Source organism: Rattus norvegicus, chromosome 3, assembly GCF_021556685.1.
Source record: "Rattus norvegicus strain SHRSP/BbbUtx chromosome 3, alternate assembly SHRSP_T2T, whole genome shotgun sequence".
Lineage (NCBI taxonomy): Eukaryota > Metazoa > Chordata > Mammalia > Rodentia > Muridae > Rattus > Rattus norvegicus.
Genome location: NC_141536.1, coordinates 24152275 through 24171395, shown reverse-complemented (window position 1 = coordinate 24171395; position 19121 = coordinate 24152275). Strand labels below are relative to the sequence as shown.

The 19121-nt window shown below is 35.3% G+C and overlaps 1 protein-coding gene across 2 annotated transcripts in view; it reads left to right on the top strand.

The window, feature by feature from the left end:
* Lrp1b (LDL receptor related protein 1B) overlaps positions 1-19121 on the top strand; it is a 2085328-nt gene that overhangs the window by 1781946 nt on the left and 284261 nt on the right. For both annotated transcript variants that reach the window (XM_087654909.1, XM_087654910.1), the window contains exons 48-51: positions 7202-7315; positions 7555-7704; positions 13919-14041; positions 16180-16299. In XM_087654909.1, coding sequence (XP_087511035.1) covers positions 7202-7315; positions 7555-7704; positions 13919-14041; positions 16180-16299 — 507 coding nt within the window. The remainder of the gene's footprint in view (positions 1-7201; positions 7316-7554; positions 7705-13918; positions 14042-16179; positions 16300-19121) is intronic.

Here is a 19121-nt window from a genome sequence, read left to right as displayed (position 1 = left end):
AACCCAAGCTCATGAGCCCCCAAACTCTGTCTATGATGCTTCTTCCCAACTATTAGCTGTCAGCATCTTTATTTAACCAATAGTGTAATTAAGGAGTAAAATCACATTGCACATGCAGATTTCCTTCTCTCTGGGAGCAACCAGGTCCTGAGGGCCATTAATTAGCATTACAATATATAGTAAAGGAACAAACCTAATCATGCTTCCTCTAGATTAGTCCTACTCCTTGTGAGCATCTCTCCTTGGCAGGTATCCCAAGGCTCTGAAATCTCCAAAATATTGGGCTCCCCAAAATAACCCAGGCTTCACTTTCAGAGCTTCACAAATTAGCCTAAGTCACCAGGCAGAGACACCCCTATCACACACATGGCCTCTTTAGGCATGGAGAAAAAGTCCATAACCTCTTTATTCAGTACCTTGACTCTAAAACCCAAAACACATGGTCAAAGCTGCCAAATCTTATGCTTGCAGGGGCTGGAATATGCCCTCCCCTTGTTAAATCATAACTTCAAAAGCTTTCTTGTTTGTATGGTTTCCTTCACTGTCCAAGTTTAGCCATCATGAAATTTGCTCTATATACCAGGCTGGAATTGAAAGCAGATTAACATTTTCTTCTGAATGCCCAGATTAAAGGTCTGTGCCACCAGTCCTGCATCTAAGCTGTTCTTTAATTTTTTATCACAAGTTGAAAGGTAAGCTGGTTGGAGTCTTTCCCTGAGGTCACCATTCCCTTTATTCCATTTCTAGATCTCTTTATCTCCTTGAACACAGAATATAGCTTCCTTTCACTTCCTAGTGCTTCTGTTCTCTGTTTCCCTGCTCAGCTTGCTACTTTTCGTAAGACTGAATACAAATCTTACAAACATAACAGTCAAACATACAAATTTTGAAATTGTCTCTCCCGATGTAATTGATACAAATCTTAATACTTTAGCCTCAGGCAGACTGTTTGGTCACTGAACAAGAAAGTAGCTACAATCTTTCTCAAAATATCACAAGAACAGTCTCTAGTCCACGCAATAATATTCTTCTCTTAAACCTCTTGGGTCAGACCCCTACAATTCAAATTGCCCTTATCAACACTTTTTACATGTTCCTACTATTCATGGCCAATTAAGTCCTCACTTAAAGCATTCAAATCATTTTCTAGTTCATAGTATATCCATCTCCCTCTAAATAGTATCTTGGTCTATCCTATCACATCCTTACTCCAGTCCCTGGTACCAATTTCTGTCTTAGAGTTTTATTGCTATGAAGAGACACCATGGCCATGGAAACTATTATAAAGGCATACATTTAAATGGGGCTGGCTAAGAGTTCACAGTTTTAGTCCATTATTATCACAGTAGATACATATTGTTGGCATGCCAGTTTATATGAAACTGGAGAAGAAGCTGAGAGTTTAGCATCTTAATGCTCATGTAGTAGAGAGAGAACCAGCTAGGAACTCAGTGTCTGCACCCACAGTGACATATTTCTTCTAGCAAGGCCACACCTATTCCACCTCACAATGGTGTCATTCTTTAGGAATCAAGCACTCAAACTTGAATCTGTAGGACCGTTTATATTAAAACCAGGATATATGTCAATAGTGGTTATTAGTACCCCTTTCCTTAGTCCACAAATGCATAGTAAAATGCATGTTAAAATGACTATTTTAGATTTCTTCTATTTTTTAAAGCCAGAGAAAAATCCCAGAGTCTGCATCAATCTTTTATTTATTGTTCCTTAAAGGTATTCCTTCCATGATTGGGAACTTAGACCTAAAGCTATTTGAGCAGATATGAAGAGCTGCTCAGAAAGGCTTTCATTTTGTATTCCTCTTCTTGTGTTGCTATCGTTGGCTGAATAACTAGATGTACGTGGGGTGAATAATGAATTAACATGTTGTACTTGTCTCAATTGCTTCCTGTGGGCAGTGTCTTTGGCCTCTAGAGTCTTTTAGGTGGACCAGAATACTAGGAGTTCCAAGGTTTCCCAAAGGAAAGAGAAAAGAGTTTCCTGGTTATTTTTCTATACTTTTGTTTGTTTGTTTGTGTTTTTTGTTTTCAAAACTGTAAAAAAAAATCCCTAAAAAGACTCAACAAACAACAATCTAAAAGAAAAATATAACCATGGCTCAAAAATAAATTAGTAGTCCCTCTGTGTTTGTACACTTTAAAGTGTAATCAGTTATGAAATCATTTAATAGAAGTCATCTTCTATTAAATGTGAATGTGAAAGTAAGCAAAATATCATTGCCACAGGAAATTTAATGTCAGTTGCGTTCAAATCCCCATGTCAAGTTCTTTAGTTTCGGACAGCATGGGAAGTAGTAAGAGAGAACCAATGTACGTTATTCATAAGAATTATCCTGGGAACCAGAGAAAGACCTATTGATTTTTAAGTCTTCTTTACATCATAATGCATTTTAATTGTCAAAATAAAAAGCAAGTGGGATAAAGAAGAAAACTAGGAAAGTGTGTGGAAGGGTCTGTGGCTTTGATTTTTTATCTTTCTGCTCCTTTTGACCCACTGCCCCTGTCGACCTTATTTAGTGGTATCTCATTTCTACTTATGGGGATGTGTTCTCCAGAGTATTTTATTGACTAAGCTTATTGTAGACTATTTGGAGGGAAAAGCTGAATATTTCACAGTTGGCTTATTTTTATTTGGACCAAATAATTTTCTTTTTCTCTTATTCAAGACTTTTAGCCTAGGGAAAAATTATCAGTCAACTTTGTTTTTTACCTAACAAATCAATCACAATAGTTCTCTCCTTAGAAATCACCCCAAGAATGTAACTGCAGCAACAGGTAGTGGGATTTGAATTTTTTCACCAGAATTAGCATTTGTTTATTTATTGTGTACTTTGAGTAAATTAGACTCAGCATTCAGAAACATTTCTATATTTGTTCCCAGTTGGTGGCCATGTTTTATTAGGCTTGGGGAGTTTCACCTTGTTAGAGGAAGTATGCCATTAGGGTCTGATGTTAAGAGATGAATGACTTGCCATTTTGAATTTGCCATTTCTTATTTGTGGTATGAGATGTAAGCTATTAACTTTTGATTCAGCTCCCATTTTTTCTGCTTACTACCTCGGTTTTGGGCCCAAATGTGCCTATCCCTTTAGAACTGTAATCTAACTGAACTCTATAAGTTATGTTGGCCATGGTATGTTATTACAGGAATAGAAGAGAAAATAATATAGTTATTTAATTAAGTTATTTACTACTTTTGCAATGGCGCAATAGTTACTCATCAGTATAACTAATATACCTGGTCCAATACCTTTTAGAAAGTTTTACTTTGCCTCATGGTATCAAGGGCCATGGTCTTCTCTCTATGTTTGTAGGCCTGTGATTAACCAAAAATACTATGGCTGCTGCAGAATATAGAGGGGTCTGATTATCTTAGAACAGAAAGAGAGCAGAGACATGTGAAGAGTAGGAGGCAGTTCTAACTTTCAGAGGTACAACCTAGTAACCTAATTTTTCCAGCTAGGGTACATTTATTAAAATGTCTACCTACCACCTCCCTAGATAATGACATATGCTGTGTCCACAGAAAGTTTTCACTGGACATTTATCTCTCATAAATTATCCCTTCATTGATCATCAATGTAGGGGTCATTACCTTCTACTATCATCCTGACCCTAATGCTTACAGAACTTCATACCTACATTTAAAAGAGAATTTCTTTCCCATTCATTACTTTTAATCCTTCTGTGGCTTTAAAACTCCATATCTAGTCATAAAATTAGTGAAGCCCTGAGTAAAGAGGACAATCAGTTTCATTTGATATCTGTATTCTGTTTATGCCAGTCCATCCTATGCCCCCAATTAATTAACTCTATTTGGTGATTTGATGAGAGTAGCCCCAACAGGCTCACATATTTAAATACTTGGTCCCCTATTGGTAGAACTGTTTGGGGAAGATTAGGTTTGATTTTGTTGGAGGAGAGGGTTGTCTGACTCCTCCTTCCTGCCTGGTGTCCCCCTTGGGGGCAGTGGGTGAGAAGCCAGGAAATCAATATCACAGACTTTAGCAGGTGGGCAGTTGAGAAGGCAGAGAAGCAAGCTCATTTATTAATTCTTGGGGAACTCTTTATACCTTCTACCCATGCACCATTGGTCCTAAGCAAGCAGGTTGGCAGTTCTCAAATCGGCTGTAATTGTCTGCATCACCAATCTCCACTCTGTTAAGCCGGCTTCAGTTTGGCCCTCATGTGGAAGTTGCCTCTGTGACTGTGTGGCCCCACTGGCTATTTACAGAAGTTAATGTGGAAGTCGCCACAATCCTGGCACAGGTGCCATTCTGTTCTTCCTATAGGAAATATACCAGTTTTTTGTTTTTTTTTTTACCAGTTTTGGAAGACTTTGAGATCTCAAAAAGACATACCATTCCCTGATAGTTCTCTTTCATTCTGCCTCATGCTTCTGGGTGACATACCGTCTCTCAGCTACTGTGCCAACCCCAGGTTGCCTCCCTGCTTTCTTGAAGTCATTCTCTCTACCATGATGGACTCACCCTCTGGGACCATGAACCCCAAATTAAATGTTTCTTCTGTATGTTGCCTTGGTCATAATATCTTTTAACAGAAAAAGAGAAGCATCTCAGAAAACCTTTTGCAGAAAATAAAGAGAGAAATGTATCTCCATATTTTCTACTCTGAGACCCATTCTCCTGATTTCCTGAACATCACTTACTTGATGCTTTTCTCTAACAAATGTATTCAACCTCACAGTTGCATTAGCTTTTAATATAATTAAGAATTTCTATTGTTATTTTTATTTTTACTAGAGAGCTACAAGATTTTTTTTTTTATTAACTTGAGTATTTCTTATATACATTTCGAGTGTTATTCCCTTTTCCGGTTTCCGGGCAAACATCCCCTCCCCCTCCCCTTCTTTATGGGTGTTCCCCTCCCCATCCTCCCCCCCTTGTCGCCCTCCCCCCAACAATCTAGTTCACTGGGGGTTCAGCCTTAGCAGGACCCAGGGCCTCCCCTTCCACTGGTGCTCTTACTAGGATATTCATTGCTACCTATGAGGTCAGAGTCCAGGGTCAGTCCATGTATAGTCTTTAGGTAGTGGCTTAGTCCCTGGAAGCTCTGGTTGCTTGGCATTGTTGTACATATGGAGTCTCGAGCCCATTCAAGCTCTTCCAGTTCTTTCTCTGATTCCTTCAACGGGGGTCCTATTCTCAATTCAGTGGTTTGCTGCTGGCATACGCCTCTGTGTTTGCTGTATTCTGGCTGTGTCTCTCGGGAGAGATCTACATCCGGCTCCTGTCGGCCTGCACTTCTTTGCTTCATCCATCTTGTCTAATTGGATGGCTGTATTTGCATGAGCCACATGTGGGGCAGGCTCTGAATGGGTGTTCCTTCTGTGTCTGTTTTAATCTTTGCCTCTCTATTCCCTGCCAAGGGTATTCTTGTTCCCCTTTTAAAGAAGGAGTGAAGCATTCACATTTTGATCATCCGTCTTGAGTTTCATTTGTTCTAGGCATCTAGGGTAATTCAAGCATTTGGGCCAATAGCCACTTATCAATGAATGCATACCATGTGTGTTTTTCTGTGATTGGGTTACCTCACTCAGGATGATATTTTCCAGTTTTGACCATTTGCCTACGAATTTCATAAAGTCATTGTTGTTGATAGCTGAGTAATATTCCATTGTGTAGATGTACCACATTTTCTGTATCCATTCCTCTGTTGAAGGGCATCTGGGTTCTTTCCAGCTTCTGGCTATTATAAATAAGGCTGCGATGAACATAGTGGAGCACGTGACTTTTTTATATGTTGGGGCATCTTTTGGGTATATGCCCAAGAGGGGTATAGCTGGATCCTCAGGCAGTTCAATGTCCAATTTTCTGAGGAACCTCCAGACTGATTTCCAGAATGGTTGTACCAGTCTGCAATCCCACCAACAATGGAGGAGACAAGATGTTTTTCTTATGGTTCTACAGTTCTTGATTTTCACAAGAGTTCCCAAAATTATGTATGAATTTCTGTACCCTAAAATTCTTGAACCTCCAGTTTTCCTTACCATCATGCTGTAACTGTCATAACTGTTTCCTTCACTATCCCATCAGATGTATTCCCTCCCACCACATGGAGGACTTCCTATTGAAATATAAAGGAAATGGTACGATGGTGGTTCAATTGGCCACACCATCTTCATAGCATCCTTTACTGATTATATCGTTAAATCTTTTTTGAGCTGCACCTTCCTAGTCTTTCTTGTATCTGTAATGCTACTTCAAAGGGTACATTCATTCTGTATTCTTAACAAAGAGATTACATGGAATGATTTGGAATATAGCTAATGAAAGACCAATAGTGAGGTAACATAATAAAGTATAAATGATTAACATGAGTATCTCCTGGATAACGTCTTTACCATTTCTACTGCAAGAAAACTAAAAATGGGATGAAATAGGAACATTACAAAATGCTTTCTAGAGCAGAAAAATTACTTTCCCCTTTGTGGAAAAATTCATGTATCTCTGCTGATAATGACATTGACTGTTTCACATATTAAGTTGTTCTTTTTAATGAAGAAAACAATGAAGTAATTTTAATCATGTACTGTAAATAAGACATTATTCTAACCATTATTTAAACAGAAATAAGTATACAATTGCAAAATACAATGAAATATAACAAGAGTAGTGTGTTATAGAATATAAATGATATTCATAACTCTGAGTAAAATTTGAATATTTTAAGATAGTTTTTAAAAAAACATTTTCAATTCATATAATCACTGTTTATAATTAAATAGGCATTTTAAAATATTGCTATAAGTAAAAGCTGCATAATCTAAGAGTCATGTTGGTTTTTCATTGATATAAACTACCTGACACAAGGGTTTTCAGCCATTATCACTAACATTTTATTATCAACTTAGTGCTGGATTCTTGTGAGCATAGTGAACTAGGCATAACTCTTTGAATTGATCTGTGGGTCTGGTGGTACAGGAGCTGGCAATTGCAAATTGTGTGATAAAATCCACAAGTATAGCCAATTAATTCATAGAAGAAGACATATAGGAGACACACTGGGTGAAGTCAGAGGACAAGAGTGTCATGTTAGACATATAAATTCAAACATCAAACTGAAATAAAGTTGCATAATTGATAAAAATTCTCGAAATATAAAGCAGGGGTGATTTTTAACTCATCTACCTATTTACTCATTTACCGTGTATTTTGCAGTGTCTACTTGCTCCACAGTTGAGTTTAGATGTACAGATGGGACTTGCATTCCAAGATCAGCACGGTGCAATCAAAACATGGACTGTTCAGATGCTTCAGATGAAAGGGGCTGCAGTAAGAATTGCTACTTTCTTCTGTTTGTTCGCATACGAACACCTGTTGGTATTGAATTGAACACTGTCCAACTCTTTTCTGAACCTCTTCCATAATCGTTATGCAGTTAACCCTGTTGTGTAGTATAATTGCATATTTACTTCATAAGGAAGCTAAGTTTCTTGCCTCTCTGATCTCCAGGGAAGGCTCGTCATTTTTGCAAATGTGGTTTTGACTTCAGTTTTTCTGCATCCTTCTAGATAATACAGATTGTACACATTTCTATAAACTTGGAGTGAAATCCACAGGATTCATCAGATGTAACTCTACCTCACTGTGTGTTCTGCCAAGCTGGATATGCGATGGATCTAATGACTGTGGAGACTATTCGGATGAATTAAAGTGCCCAGGTGATTCTCATAAGAAAACAAATTCTTGCCTTGATGATTTAAGAGTTACTACTTAAGGAATGAATAGATGAATTAGAAATACACCTATATACTAGGCATAACCATGCTCTTTTGAGCATGCCACTTGATCTATCTAAATGGATTACAAACTGTTACTTAAGAATTACATGCTAATGTAAGAGCATACTTTTAATATTTAAAACTATATTAATACCTTCAAATTGATGATTAAGCCATGAAAAGGTATAATCTGTAAAATTTTTCAACAGAAAATTTATGAACTGGAAGACCTATTTAAAGAAGAAGAGGAGAATGCTATGTCTCACTACTGAATTCACTCTGTATTAGACATCTGGTGTTTTATATTAGGTTGCTACAGTTCATACAACTTTGACCATGATAGGTTGAGGGTCAGTTATATTATTATTGAATCAGGCTCTGATACATTGATATCTATTTCCTTATCGTTTCTGTCAGGAAAACTTTGTACAGCATCAGCATTGCATAGCATCTGGCTCATCCAACCTCTGCTCCTCCTTTCCCACCTTGAACTCTGATCCTTAGGGAGTGGGCGTTAATGAAGATATCCCACTTAGAACTGAGTGCTCTATAGCCTTAATCTGCACACTGTCCTGTTGTGGGTGTTGGTAAAAGTTCATTGCCATCTACTGTAAGAAAAAGCTACTCTGATGTGAGTTGAATGAGTCCGTGCTCTATGGATATGCAGTTCTCTCATGAGGAGACATTGCTATATTCATTTTATAGAATACTAGTATCAGGCCCATGATTTATCTAGTCTCAGGTGATGGTCACTTTAGCAGTACCAGCTATAGATGAGATCACGGGCTAAGCTGTAAATTAAAATTTTTAAAAAGTGACTCCTTTTTATATGGAGAGGGAGAGAGAGAGAGAGGGAGAGAGAGAGAGAGAGAGAGAGAGAGAGAGAGAGAGAGAGAGAGAGAGAGAGATGAGGGAGCTGGCCTCCTCACAGGAAGCTATTTTGCAAATTGACCTCTTGCCACTTTCTATATCTTCTCTGCCATCTACAAAATGAGGCTACTTGGTAAGGGGTTAGAGGGAGATTATATACTTTTACCTGCAAATATAAGGATAAGTATTTAGAATGCAGTTGTAATTGATTCTGATTTAGAAAATTAGCAGTATTATGGTTTTTCGTGGACCATAGCCTCATTTAGTATTTGTTCTTGACGAGACTTAAAGCACAAGGTATAAATTCTTTTCTATTGATCACTGCTTAAGTTCAGTTAGATCAATGTTATATACAAGGAAGACAACTATTGCATGCCTGGGAACAACTTGTGGTGTATATCAATATTGATTTATAGGTTTCATACCTAGGTAGGATTACTGATAACCATTCCCCTTGGCAACTTGAATAGCTCCTCCTCCTACTGTGAGATCAAGTTACGAGGAAGGAGGCTTCAACTTTAGATCCAGCTTATCTGCTCCAAGTCCTATGTCCAAAGTGTGGGGTGACTTTAGCAATAGGAACTTTGCCTTCAATAGCTGTGAGGCAATCGAAAGCAACAGGAGTTGCTTATATTGTTTGATGAGTCTTGGCATGTTGGTTTTTAATGGAAATTATATGGTTTTTGGTTGGACCATTATCACCACCAAGTGGAACAACATAATTCGTGTTTGTGCGGTGTGTGTGTGTGTGTGTGTGTGTGTGTGTAATTTTCATAAGCATAAAACAATTCCAAATGGATACAGAGTATCATAAGTCATATGAATTATCTCTTTCTTCCTTCTCTCTCAGCTGGTCTATCCTTTTTTCCTCTCCAGTTAAAGTGCCTACGTTTTCCTATTTCTTCTTTCATAACCCCTATATCCTCTTCCCTTCAATGAAGCTCTTCATACCTCCTAACAATGGACTTCTCTTCTGTTTGTTCTCTACAGACTCCAGGTTATAAACTCACATCTAAAGATCTGGAGCTAGGAAACACGAATAAGAATAAGGTGTTTGTTTATCTAGGTCTTAGTTACCACAATTTTGGTAGTGTAATCATTTTACTCAATACTATTTACTAATCCATGAGCATGGCAGGTTTTTGCAACATTCAGTGCCTTCCTCAATCTTTTTGTTCATAGATTTAATATCACTGGGGTAGCGCTTTCACGTCTTTTGTTAGTTTTATTAGTAGATTTTTGACTTTTAATGAGGATGTTAAGAATCATTTTCTAATGTGTTCTTCAATATCAATACTTTTCAGTAAGGGTTAAGGGTTAATTCACTGCTGATTTTGAGCTTTAATGCACCATGGTCAAAAATCATTAATGGAGTTGCTACAATTTTTATGAAATTGAGAAGCTTCTTTTGTGTATTAAACACATGAATACATACTTTTGGTGTTTGGGGAGAATATTATTTAAATATTTGTCATGTCTATCTTATTTATGATCATTCAATTGTGACTCATGTTCTTTTTTTGTTTGTGACAATTATACATTGGAAAAAGTGGACTATTTAAATCCCCTACTATTTATAGTTGTCTTTAATTTCAGTAATTTAATTATCTTGAAATCAGGTGTGCCAAATTTTGGTGAATATATGAGTAGAGTGCAATGCTTATTATATTAACTGATCCCATTATTAGAACAAACCATCATTGTCTTTTCTGATTAGTCTTATATTGAAGTGTATTTTGTCAGATATTAGGATGTCAGTGTAATTTTGCTTCCTATCCCATTTGCTTAGGTGACTTCTTTATATTCTTTGACTTTAAGGAGACACCTAACAAAGCTGGGTCTCCTTTAGATAACAGGGAAAGGAAGTTTTTTCCATTTAGCTAGCCTGAATCATCAGGATGGGAAGTTGAGGCCATTTATACTTTCTCTATCTGTTTTGACTATTTTTTTTGAAGTCTATTTTGTTAAATATCAAAATATCAACACCAGATTGGCTCTTAAGTTCATTTGCTTCGAATGTCTTTTTCTAACCTTTTCCCCTGAGGTATTGTTCTAACCTTGATATTAAGGTGTGTTTTTTGTAAGCAGTAGAAGGAAGGGTTTGCTTTTTTATTCTTTCTGTTAGTCTGTGTCTTTTTGTTGAGGACATTGATATTGACAGCAATCCATAACCAAGAATTGTTGATTCTTGTTATTTTCTTTTTGTTTTGTTGTTGGTGGTGGTGGTAGTGGTGGGGGTAGTGGTGATGATGTGTGTGTGTGTGTGAGTGTGTGTGTGAGTGTGTGTGTGTGTGTGTGTGTGTGTGTGTGTGTGCATTTTTCTTTTTTGGCTTAGGTTGTTTATTTTCTGTGTTTTCATGTGTGTAGTTAATCTCCTTATGTTCGAGCTTTCCTTCTAGCTCCTTTTGATGGGCTGTATTTGCAGACACATATTGTTTTAATTTGACTTTATCACAGAATATCTTATTTTCTCTATGATGATTGCTGGGGAGAGTAGTCTGGAATGGTGTATGCGATCTCTTAACATCTGTAGCCTATTTACAAAGGCCCTTCTGGTTTGTATCGTCTTCATTTGAAAAGTCATGTATAATTCTAATAAGCTTACCTATATGTGTTACTTGTTCTTTTCCCTTGCAGCTTTTAATATTTTGTGTTTTATTTCTATAGGTTTAGTGATTAGATTATTATTTGTAAAGAGGAATTTCTTTTATGGTCCAATCCATTTGATGTGTTGTATGATCATTGTATCTTTCTAGGCATCTTCTTTAGGTTAGGCAAATTCTCTTCAACAATTATGTCAAAATTATTTTCTAGGACTTTGAGCTGGGGTTCTCCTTTCTTTAGTCCCATTATTGATAGGTTTGGTCTTTTCAAACTTTTCCGGATTTCATGGGTAATTGATATCAGAATTTCTTTTAGATTTAACATTTTCTTTAACCTGTGTATCTATTTCTTTTTTATATCTGCAATGCCTGAGGTTCTCTCTTCTTTCTCTATTATTATCTTCACAAGGCCACCTTGTAGTTTCTGTTCAAATACCAGAATGTTTCATTTACAGAATTCCCTCGTTTATGTTTACTTCGTTCTATTTCCATTTACAGGACCTGAATGGTTTTATTTGTTTACATCAAGTACTTGTTCATTTCATCTTTTAATGTAATTTATTCATTTCCTCTTTATAGGTCTCTCATATTCCTGTAATTGTTCCAAAGTCTTTACCTTGTGCTGCAGCTTTACCTATGTAATAATATTCAGGGCCTGCTGTGGTAGGATAGCTGTGTTCTAGTGGAGACATATTGTCCAGAATGTTATTGATTTTTTTTTTCTTGTACTGGTATCTAGGAATCTGGGTTTGCCGTGATAATAGATTTAGGTACAGATATTTCTTGGTTTGACTTTTTTGACTGGGTGTTTTGTTCCTTGTTTTCTGTTTCCCTTCTAGATTTTCAAAAAGTGTGTATGTGTTTCTTGCCTGTTCTGCTGGGCTTCTTGGCTGGTTTGTTCACTGGGAATGTCTGCTGCTGTTAGTTGGGGAAAGGATGGTCTATGGGATCTACAGGAGGCATAAGCTGGGGGAAGGGAGATTGTAACTGGTGTTCTGTCATCGCTGCAGCACTAGAGATGAGCCTGAAGATTGGGTCTGCTCTTGGAACAAAAAGAGCAGAAAAGCACTGTGGGAAACCTAACTGATATTACAGCAGGAATGGCCTGTGGTTGAGCAAGGCTTCTCTGCCAATGTTGCTGACTGGGGAAAAGGGACACCTGAGCTAGGCTGGTCAGGAGGGGATGGTCTGTGCATTGCACAGGAAGCTTGGGGAGGTGAAAGAGAGACTGTAGGTGGTATTCTAGGGCAGAACTAGGTTTGAGCTTGAGGGAGTGGGCCTTCTAGCTGAACAGAAAGAACAAAAAAACTGTTTGTAGAAAGGCTGGATTAAAAAGACTAGGGAACTTGATGGTTTTAGTTTTATAAAGCTTGCTTATCAAGATTATTAGTCTAATGTTCTATTTATAGCGAAACCTCATTATAGCAGTAGTTGATTTTGAAAGTAAATATTACACTTTGAAAGAGAATATTACGTGATAATCATCAAACATGCGGTTCTTTTCTGTTATAAAACTATCCCTATCTAGTATTAACATTGCTTTAAAAGTTTTCACCAGTAGTAGAGTATTATATTAAGTAAAAAAATCAAGATGGTCCTGCAAGCAATGGCAAGTGTAGGCTAGTGTAGGAGGCCTCAGCAAAAGGGGCAGCTAATGTCAGGTGATCTCTGGATCATTCTGAAAGATGTAAAGTAGATGCGGATTTTGTTTCATTGTTACATTCATTAAAAATGTGTTCATAAAAACTAAGGAATAAATTTGTTTTAAAATAATAAACAATGAATCACTTCAATTAAATAAATTGTAGGGATAGCTTTCCGGCTGAACACCATGACATACATATCCCAAATTGTCTGTAAAAAGTGTTTAAGAGGACAAATGTTCTCCAGTCAAGAGAAGAACCAATAGTCAATTTTATATTCTACAGAATCCTATATCATATTTCAATTTTAAAACGAATCGTATTTTAAAAATGATTTGACTTACATTTTTTTCTTATGAAAATTTAAAAGATATACTATTCTCATTAATTAATGTTTACCTGTAGATTTCAAGTTTATGCTAATCATAAAATGTTGTACTTACCTCCTCTCCATCAGGCAGACAATTTTCAAAATTCTATTGTACTAATTTTTCTTTTTCAAAAACTTAGAATAGTGCTTAAGACCTACCAAAACTCATTCAAGATAAGCCTGTAGAAATATTAAATTCTTATTTTTTTGCGAAGAATCACTAATCTTTAATGTACTTTTGTTCGAAACGCAGAACACACATTTCCTATACAAGTATAGTATACTGTCTTAAATAATTAAATAATTAAAAAATTAAATAATTTTGAGTAATTTTGAGTTATTTTAATTGTCTTACTCTTACTACTGAATCATTGCATCAAACTGATTCAGCAAGTATTAAAATATTTCCAAAAACTACTTCTTCCTGGTCTAATACAAGCCTGGATTGGATTTAAAGTCAAGTCTGGGGTTAGAATGTACCCCATGATTGGTGATGTTCTTATTCTCCAGTCATTGCAACTTTGGCATTTTCAGGACATGGACTGAGTCATTTTGTATTTACTGGTTTGTTCTTCCAACTCAAGTGGTATTAATATTATTTCTGTTTGTACTGCCAAAGACTCATTAATTTAAAATATTTGACATTACATTTTTATGTTTTATCACAGTTCAAAACAAACACAAATGTGAAGAGAATTATTTTGGTTGTCCTAGTGGAAGATGCATTTTGAATACCTGGGTATGTGATGGTCAGAAGGACTGCGAGGATGGGCTCGATGAGCTACACTGCGGTAAGCCTCGATCCTGTTTTGTTTTATTAGCTGCACATGCTACTGCTTGTATGCTGGTGTTTCCCTTGCCACAGCCTTTATCCACAATAACATTGATACACTATAAAAGTTAATACAGGCAATGATAATAAAGCATACAACCTCTTGTCCTGCAATTTTCTAACTTCATAATTATAATTCTCATCAGTATTAATCTAAATGATGTATCTTCATTTGTGCGTGATTTATTTCTAACATCATTAATATGTTTCCATTCAGTTATAAAAATATGATTTAAAAATACGTTACACTCATCCTACAAGTTCTTGGAAATCAGACAATAATTTTAATTTTTGTATTAATTGTGTGCATTATTTTAAATAATATAGTCAAGCACTTATTTCATCAGACACTTGCCTTTTCTCACTATCACATTATTTATTCGTGTACAAAATTTATCTGTATTGTAAAGAAAAACATCTTAATTTTTTTCTATAAAATTTGACGTTTTGATTTTTTCTCTGAGAAACAGGCCTATATCTACTCTTTATCATAATATCAGCACACTGTGGTAAATGAAGTTGGAAAACATTTAAAAACTGAGCCCTATGTAAAATGTCAAACTTTCTTGAAAGTAAATTCCATAGGGAAATGATTAAATGTGATCTGGGTAATTAAAATTCTGTAGATCTTCACAGTAGGTAACAGAGTCTGCTCTAGGAAAAAGAAAATGTCAGACACTAGTCTATGTATATTCATAATTTCTAAACAGGGAATTATTATATGATTAAATCTTCAATTTTCCTTTTCCCCAAATATATTTGCCTAAAGTCTGTTTATATAGTGATCATGTGCATAAATATTTGAAAGCGAAATTTAAAATTTAAAATATTTATTTTGAATTGAAGCCTGTGATAGTTAATGTTGTTGCTGGCCAAACAATTTAAGGTAAGAAGGGTTTGTGGCAGTTTACAGTTGTATAGTTTATCGTGTATGTACCCTGGCAGAGAAGGTATGGCTACAGTAATAGAGCAGCTTGTCACATTGCATCCAGACCCAAAGGGAGAGAATAAAGGATGATGTACTTAACCCACTTTCACCTTCGTATTCAGCCCCAGACTCTGATCTACATTTAGGGTGGGTCTTCACACTCCCATTAACCTAATCATATTAACCCTTATGAATGTGCCTAGAGATTTATTTATTTATTTATTTATTTATTTATTTATTTATTTATTTATCATTATCTTTCCAAACTGGCCAAGAGATCAGCAAACACGAAGCCAACTTTTTAATGTAATGAAAATTTGTGTTTTGAATAATTTTATTTAGGAGGATTTTATTCTGGGATGTCACTTGACAAAACAGCATGCTGTGTTGTAGGAGGGACAGAGGCTGAAGCAGGACAGTGAAAACACTGACACTGTGAAATTAAAGGAGCACGCTATTAAAGTAAAACACAAAGCCATTCCCTTGTCACTGTTAGAACTTTGTTTTTCCTGTCTTCTTTGAAACCAAATTTCCTTGCTTACGATGCAGATTTTTTTTATACATGTTAAAAGAGTAACTCAAACAAAGAAAAATACTACTTTCCCCCTCTGGAACACTTACTTTATTTTGTTGATCAAGAATATTCTTAAAGGGGTACAGCCAGTATAGTCACTGTTTAAATACAAACCTCGTAAGAAGTGTGCTGGAGGAAGGGGTCTCGGTATGCTGGAAGTAAAGGAAAGGGTAAGCTGTTGTCAGCCTTCATGTAGAATCTCCATAGAGAGTGGGACCGTGATTTACTTTACTATAGGATTGGATTGAGTTTAGAATGCCATTAGGAAAGAGTCTAAGGAAAACCTTTCACTGTGATAACAGGGAAATCTATTTTAAGACAATCTTGTTCACGATTAACTAACTTTTGTCAATTATGTATGCTAACTTGGCTACCACATGATGTTTTGATCCATGATCACATTGCGGAACATTCAAAGAAGGGTGTAAAATATCTACTTCTTCGATTCTTTATTTATTTAAATTAAATGTTTATTAATTTAAATTAAATGTTCATTAATTTCCTATTGTTGCATGTGGTTGTACTCTTGTATGCTTGATCCTCAGAACTTATTTTCCAAGTGTTTCCTCCTAAAATAACCATCTTTGCTCTTTAGATTCGTCTTGCTCTTGGAATCAATTTGCTTGTTCCGTACATAAATGTATTTCTAAACACTGGATCTGTGATGGCGAGGATGACTGTGGAGATGGCTTAGATGAAAGTGACAACATTTGTGGTGAGTCGCTTCCTTTGTACTCAACAAAATTTTCCCTGTGAATTTTTAAGTAGTATATATGTTAGGCCATTTTGAAGCACAACATATCGTAATATCACATGCCTGTGTTTTCTAATGTATTAAACATCATCAAATTTATATTAATATGTAATTGATTTTATTATTTTCAGGTATAATACTTAAATGATTTTTAATGTAACAGGTTAATCTTTTATTTTAACATTTATTTTTGTTTATATATTGGTGTATGCTGTGTGGAAATATGCCCAAGCCATATCCTCTGGATTTAGAATTTCATTCGGCTATTAGCTGCTTAATGTCAGTGTCAGGATTTCAATGATGATTTTCTATTAAAATAGTACATTTAGGGTTGGGGACATCCCCTTGTAGATGGGGGAGGAGGTATGAGATGTAGAACAGTCATAGGGCAGACTGGGAAGGAAATAAAGACTGGATTGGAAAAAATAAAGAATTAAAAAATGAAGTGAAATAAAAAAAATGAAAAAGACATTAAGTTAAAAATATTAAAACTTAAAATGTCAAAAATAGTAGTATATTCTTTTAATCAATTTACTGTACCTCAAACACCTATTCTATTGTCTTTTAAAAGAATATATATCATTTGAAAGGTAATTGAATGGAATGATTAATAAAATAGCAAGAAAAAGCTATATATACATAATACAAACTATTATGTACAATTTTGTCTGAGTAGCACCAATAATCACATTTGTCTATCGTATATTCTAGTCTTCATTGGTCCTTTGAACTAAATTCCATTGATGGACAGGATTAGCTAAATCATCATATATTTTGACACATAGCACATAGCTCAGTTGTTCCTTGCAAGCTAATATAAAGATTTTCAGTGCCATTAACAACGTATGTTGTTTGTGTATCCATTTTGTAATAAAGCCTCTCTATACTGCATTGTTTTAAACTAGAAATAAGAAATGGCAAGTTTATACAATTTTCAAAGGACCTTATAATTCAATACTTATGATATTGAAATATTAAATATCCATATTTACATATTATGTATTTAACTAACAAATATGTACTATGTTTTCATCTATAAAAGTGATATGATTTATTTTAATAAAAGCTGAATGTCTTTCTATATCTACATTTCAGCAGAATGGTAAGCTGTTCAGGTTGATAACAGAGATAGACTTTTGTTATAATTCTCAACCTTGGCTGAATAGCCCTGTGAATAACATAAAATTGGTTCTATCTCCTAAAATCAGACAATCTATTTAAGTGCATTTAAGCCATCCCAAACATATTTTTTCTTAATACAGTTGTTCTTAATCCTGTTATAAAAAGATAGATATAAAAAATAAAGGTCATTATCAAAATTCTTTAAACACAGGAAATAATGATTAATTACATGAGTTTAGCTCTCTTGGTTTTCTTTGTTACAAATCTTTCAGTTCTAACACAGGCCTTTCATGAGGTTAGTATGTTTTCAGAGCATGAAACCATCTTTCTTTTGACCTTGGTTTAATCAGGCAATAAAAGTTTCCAGTGGTATCTGATTTCTGAAAGACATAGTGTAGTAGAAGAGGCAAAGGTTTTGGGGAATCACTGAATTAATGTCAGCTACTCAAAATATACAATCATGGGAAATGTATTGCTCAGTTCTTGAATTATGCACTGATAAGGAGATAGAGATTTATCTACATAATTTCTATGATTATCATGCGGTGTCAAAGTTCTTTTTCTTAGTTCTCCTTTCAGCTTTTTTCCTTTATGTACAAGTGATATTATTCCTCTCCTTCTCTCTCTCCTTCCTCTTTCTCTCTCCCTTTTTTCTTTCTATGCACACACACACACACACACACATACACATGCACACACAAAATGTTTTCAGAAATGCTTTGAAATAAGGAAATAGTAGTGAACCATATTTATTTGCATTCCAAATAATAGGTCTATTCAATTTACTGTTAGACTGTAATTTCTATCATATCAATATGATTGTATATAAGAACTACTTCTTTAGAACAAACTGGAGTCAACAAAGCAATCTAATACTTTAGAATACAAAGGCAACCTTACCAATACTTTACCTCAATGGCTCAGAACACTTTGTTTACCAAAAGAAATCCATATTAGAAGTACATTAAAATATAAATTTCAGAGCTCCATATCCAAATATTGTGATGAGGTATATGAACATGTTTTTTAACAAGTAGAGTGTAGCTGTGTTATAGCTTACTGAGGACTTCAGCATTGAAATTCACACTGTGCCTTTTGATACATGAGAAATTCCATATGTACCTTTTGATACATTAGAAAAGGTAAACCCACAGATATTAATAGATTTATGTGAAATCACATGGAGAATGACCAATAGTTGAGGTAGGGCCATAATTCCATTTTCCAAAAATATTAACAGTATACTTATCTTTAGCTACTAGCTTTTCTTATTTGAGCAGAGCATAAGGTAGGCCTAGTAGATGATTTTTCAGTGTGTGCTTATTCTCACCAGAGATATTTTTCTCCAAGAAAGACAACGCCAAATGGCAGGGGTAACCACAAAATGGAGCCATATTGTTTTCTGTGGCTAGTTTCTTCTCAGTTGATTTAGTGTTTTGGTATGTTTTTCAATCAGAGTATAAAAGGAGCCATTGAATTAGTTGCAATGAACATTAGATCATTTGATACCTGGAGATGTCTTCATGATTATCTAGTCATAATCCTTTTGCTACCAACCAAGAAAATTTAGACAAGACATTTCTCAAAGTTCAGGCAGAATTAGATCACAGCATGTCCAATGCTACAGAAGTTAAAACATGGACTTGTGATTTTGAGTTTAA